We start from the raw sequence: 5,292 nt of genomic DNA, 5'->3' as shown, positions 1-5,292 counted from the left end.
AGACATTCAACCTGCCTGCCTGCCTTTTTGTACCCCCTGACACATACACAGCTAATGCAGCACGCAAACATACACACACTCACAGCTAACATCACACCACACACACACACTCACACATTGTACCAGGGCTTCCAAATTTTCAAACAACCTTGGAGTGAGATTTGGAGGGGCTAACCCAAATGCCGCTGAAGGCAAAGTTTGCGCGTCTATGTTGCTTCACTCCGTGTGCCTGCGCCTGCTGCTTACTTGGTTGGCGTAGCCTTCTCAGTGTGATAAATACAAGGTGTGATGTGCAGAGCGTGTGAACTGGTTGAAATGCGAGTTTGGCAGCCCTGCTGTAGGACTTCACACACTGCTCTGCGCTTCTGTGTCTCAGCCCACAGGAAACATGTCTCTCTCTGACTGCAGCTCCATGTCGTCTCCTGGGCTTGACTGCCCCCTACTGGCTGAAACCAGCTTTGCTTACAGTGGAACTGTACTCCAAAACAGAGGTCTCCAACCCTCTTACTGGAGGGCTACCTTCCAACACAAATCTATCACACCTGATTCTAATAATTAGCTGGTTGACGTGTGGAATCAGGTCAGTTTCACCTGGGGTTACAGCTAAACCCTCTGGAAGGTAGCCCTCCAGTAACAGGGTGGAGGATCCCCTCTCCTAAACCGCTTTTGTGAATGAAACCCCGATGGTTGATATTCACACATGGCTAAACTCATGAATGCCGGTCTTGAGTGCAATGAATCTTTGCAAAAATAATATTTTGATACATTTTACTTTTGATCGTTTTGTTTGCCGCTAAATCCCAGCTCTTTTTACGCTTAGTTACACTTAAAACGTTAAGCACACACCTGCTGCACAAACTGACCTTGGGTTCTCACACTCCTAGTACACGTTGATATTTGAACCCAGTAAAGCATTTCATGGGTGAGGATATGGGAGTTTGAGAAGCACAGGTCAGGGCTGGCCATGTTTGCTCCTCCTACCGTAATCGCTCTTTCTCTCTACCTATTTCTTGTCCTCCTCTCTACCTTTCCTCTCTACCTCTTTTTCTCTACCCCTCCTTCTCACTACCTCTCCCCCTCTCCTTCTCTCTGCCTCTCCTTCTCTCTCCCTCTCTCCCCTTCTCCCCTCTCCTTCTCTCTGCCTCTCCTTCTCTCTCCCTCTCTCCCTCTCTCCCTCTCCCTCTCCTTCTCTCTGCCTCTCTTCTGTCTCTCCCCTCTCCTTCTCTCTCCCTCTCCTTCTCTCTTTTTCTCTCTCCCTCTCTCCCTCTCCCCTCTCCTTCTCTCTGCCTCTCCTTCTCTCTCTCCCCTCTCCTTCTCTCTCCCCTCTCCTTCTCTCTCCCTCTCCCCCCTCTCCTTCTCTCTGCCTCTCCTCTCTCCCTCTCCCCTCTCCTTCTCTCTCCCTCTCCCCCTCTCCTTCTCTCTGCCTCTCCTTCTCTCTCCCTCTCCCCTCTCCTTCTCTCTGCCTCTCCTTCTCTCTCCCTCTCTCCCCCTCCTTCTCTCTGCCTCTCCCCCTCTCCTTCTCTCTGCTCTCCTTCTCTCGCCTCTCCCCTCTCCTTCTCTCTGCCTCTCCTTCTCTCTCCCTCTCTCCCTCTCCTTCTCTCTGCCTCTCCTTCTCTCTCCCTCTCTCCCCTCTCCTTCTCTCTGCCTCTCCTTCTCTCTCCCTCTCTCCTGTCAGCTGCTAGCTGCTCTGTGTGCAGACGAGTCACAGCGACAGGAGCTTGTCTGTCAGTGCGCTGATCATCCTTCATACTCACCCTTTTCTTTTGATCTTCCTTTCTCCCTCCCCCTCTTTTCTTCCTCCCTCCCCTCTCCCCCTCCCCGCTCTCCCCCTCCTCCTCCTCAGAGGAGAAGCTGAACCTGGAGGATAGCCGGTGGGAGGATATCCACGTGGTGACGGGGGCCCTGAAGCTGTTTCTTCAGAGAGCTGCCTGAGCCTCTGGTACCTTACGGCTTCTTCACCGATATCATAGAGACCGTCAGTAAGTCTCTCTCTCTGCCTCTCTCTCTGCCTCTCTCTCTGTCTCTCTCTCTGTCTCTCCTCTGTCTCTTGGTGTCTTTCTCTCTGCCTCTCTCTCTGTCTCTCTCTCTGTCTCTCCCTCTGTCTCTTGGTGTCTTTCTCTCTGCCTCTCTCTTTCTGTCTCTTTGTTTCTGTCTGTCTCTCCTCTGTCTCTTGGTGTCTTTCTCTCTGCCTCTCTCTTTCTGTCTCTTTGTTTCTGTCTGTCTCTCCCTCTGTCTCTTGATGTCTTTCTCTCTGCCTCTCTCTTTCTGTCTCTTTGTTTCTGTCTGTCTCTCCCTCTCTTTCTCCCTCTCTCTCGGTTCTCTCTCTCTCTCCTCCCCTGTGTTCATGCTCCGGGTGTTGTGTGTGTGTGTGTGTTTCAGAGATGTCTGACTACGTGGACAAGCTGGACAGGATGAAGTGTCTGGTCCTTAGCATGCCCCCTCCAACCAATGACACCATGTGCTTCATGATCCGCCACCTCCAACGGTGAGACACACACGTGCTGTCACACACACACACACACACACACACACACACACATGCTGTCACACACACACGTGCTGTCACACACACACACACATTGTCACACACACACATGCTGTTACACACACACTGTCACACACAAGCAAAACCAGTAACAACAGTCAGTGAGTGTTATTCCTGAGAAGCAGTGTTGGTGTGAGGACATGCAGTGCTTGGTCTGACCACTAGAGGGTGCACACTTCTCAGCTGTGTTCAGAGGCTCATCACGATCACTGTGACTTCCTGTGGTGGCAGATACACACACACACACACATCAACATAAACACACACAAGTGCGTATGGACACATTCACACATCAACACAAAGTTGCATGTTTCGACTATAAGCTTATATTTGTCCCACAGGCAGAAGTGTGTGGTTGTATGCAACTGTGTGTGTGTGTGTGTGTATGTGTGAGCTTGCGACAATGTGTGCAAATTCTGTGTCTCCACTGCCGTTATTCCTTTTTCTGTTTTTCATTTAAGACGTCTCTGCTTCACTCTCTTTCCTGCCACTCTCCATCCCTGACACCTCCAGCATACCCTCCCTCCCCCAAGGCCTCATCCCCCTCCCCTCTCTCCCTCCCTCTCTCTCCTCTCCTCCCCTCTCTCTCTCCCTCCCCTCTCTCCCTCCCCTCTCTCCCTCCCCTCTCTCCCTCTCTCACCTCTCTCCCTCCCTCCCCTCTCTCTCGCTCCTCTCCCCTCCCTCTCTCTCCTCCCTCCCCTCTCCTGTCTCTGGGGATGTCTGTGGCTCATCTGATGGAAGGCTCACCAGCCCCCTCGCCGCCAGCTCTCTCTCTCTCCCTCCCTCTCTCTCTCCCTCTCTCTCCCTCTCTCCCTCTCTCCCTCTCTCCCTCTTTCCCCCTCTCTCTCTCTCTCTCTATCTCTCTCTCTCTGTCTCTCTCTCTCTCTCTCTGCTTCTTGTTTAATGTGGAAGTTCTGAGCAGTCTCTCTTGGCTTGGTGGCATTTTTAGAAGAAAGTCTCATGCTGTGGCTTTAACCTCGACACGCACACACACACACACACACTTATATACACACACTCGCACACACTCTCCTACAAATACACACAGATATATACATACAGCACATGGTCATTGCCACAAATATGCGCAAACCATACGGCACACATGTTCCGTGTAGTACACACACACGCGCACACACACTCGTGCAGTCTCCATGCAGACACAGTCAGTGTTCAGGACGCTGGTAATACTCAAACTATTAACATTCAAAGCTGTCATCACATGACATCACATGATGTCGGCTCTTCTTCATGAGGCCCAGAGGAGACAGGAAGTCGTGCTGATCTGTTTCCTGTCCCCTCCCCCTCCTCCCCCAGGGTGATGGAGCACTCGGAGGACAACCGCATGACCACCCAGAACCTGGGCATCGTGTTCGGGGCCCACGCTCATGAGGCCAGAGAGGGACAGTGCCAACATGGCCGTCAACATGGTGTACCAGAACCAGGCCGTGGAGCTCATCCTCAGTGAGGCCAACCACATCTTCGGACACAGTTCCACCCTCTGACCCCCTCTTACCCACACCAGGACCCAGGAACAAGACCCCGGACCCAGACCCAGACCCTGACCCTGGACCGTGGACCCCAAACTCAGAACCAGGACTTTGTGTCTGGAGGACCAGGCCCCACAATCTCAGACCAGAATCTAGAACGTAGAATCTAGAATCAGGGACCAATCAGAACCAGCTCACTGTGACCCCAGCATCCTAACCTCCTGCGGCAGGGAGAACCAACGCTCCCACAAGACCAACAACACCAACAACAACATCAACACCAACAACATCAACATCGCTGTTGTTGGGAAACAATCAACTTTCCCCAGCACATACTATACACCTATATGCATTTGTACATATACAGTATACTTATACAGTATGTATGGACATGTACAGTATAGACTGTTCATGCTGGTGTAGTCTACCATTCTAGTGAATTGTAGGGTCAAGGGTCAAATCAAGGTCGTTAAAGTCTCTTCTGTACAGTTATGGTAAGTTTACAAATGTGTTTCTCTGGATTGTGTTACTGACTCAGCTGTATCTTATAGAGGTAAGGATCTGTCTCCATGGTTACTGTTCCCTCCTCTACTTCCTTCGCCCTCGGAACCTCGACCCTTCTAGAAGGTTCGGCGTCTTCCGTACCCGAAGCGACAACCCTGTTCTTCTACTTCCTGTTTTTTTTTCCTGGAGTGTGTTTGTACATATGTTAACTATGTGAGCTGCGGTGCTAACAGATGATCATGTGGTGGGTGGCTGATAAGGACACAGATGATGTGAAGTACTTCCTCTGTTACATTCACCATGAGACCCAGGCTGTAAAACACCCTTAATAAACTTGTGCCGTGACCCATCTCAAGACTGGTGTGTGATGCCTGTGTGTGTGTGTATGCCTGCGTGTGTGTGTGTGTGTGTGTGTGGCAGATGTGTGTGTGTTTGTGCGCCTGTGTGTGTGTGTGTGTGTATGCCTGCATGTGTGTCTGAATGCGTGTGTGTGTGTGTGTGTTTGTGCGCCTGTGTGTGTGTGTATGTATGTGTGTGTGTATGCCTGCATGTGTGTCTGCATGTGAATGTTTGTGCCAGTGTCTGATTGTGTGTGTGTCTGTGTGTGCCTACGTAAGTGTATGCCTGCATGTGTGTTTGCATGTGAATGTGAGTGTGAGAGAGAGTGTGAGAGAGAGTGTGAGAGAGAGAGAGTGAGTAAAAACGGTCTTCTTTTCAAGAAGAAGAGTAGAAGAGAGTGCCAAGCCCCAGAGT

At 51.1% G+C, this 5,292-nt stretch overlaps 1 protein-coding gene across 1 annotated transcript in view; it reads left to right on the top strand.

The window, feature by feature from the left end:
• The window catches only part of arhgap9 (Rho GTPase activating protein 9), a 24,409-nt gene extending 19,520 nt beyond the window's left edge, over window positions 1–4,889 (top strand). Inside the window, 5 exon segments of the mRNA XM_067241667.1 lie at window positions 1,844–1,911; window positions 1,913–1,979; window positions 2,380–2,485; window positions 3,863–3,920; window positions 3,922–4,889. Coding sequence (XP_067097768.1) covers window positions 1,844–1,911; window positions 1,913–1,979; window positions 2,380–2,485; window positions 3,863–3,920; window positions 3,922–4,050 — 428 coding nt within the window. The 3' untranslated portion in view covers window positions 4,051–4,889.
• Window positions 4,890–5,292: the final 403 nt, after the last annotated feature.

This window comes from Osmerus mordax, chromosome 1 (genome assembly GCF_038355195.1).
Source record: "Osmerus mordax isolate fOsmMor3 chromosome 1, fOsmMor3.pri, whole genome shotgun sequence".
NCBI lineage: Eukaryota > Metazoa > Chordata > Actinopteri > Osmeriformes > Osmeridae > Osmerus > Osmerus mordax.
This window is presented reverse-complemented; position numbering and strand designations above follow the sequence as displayed.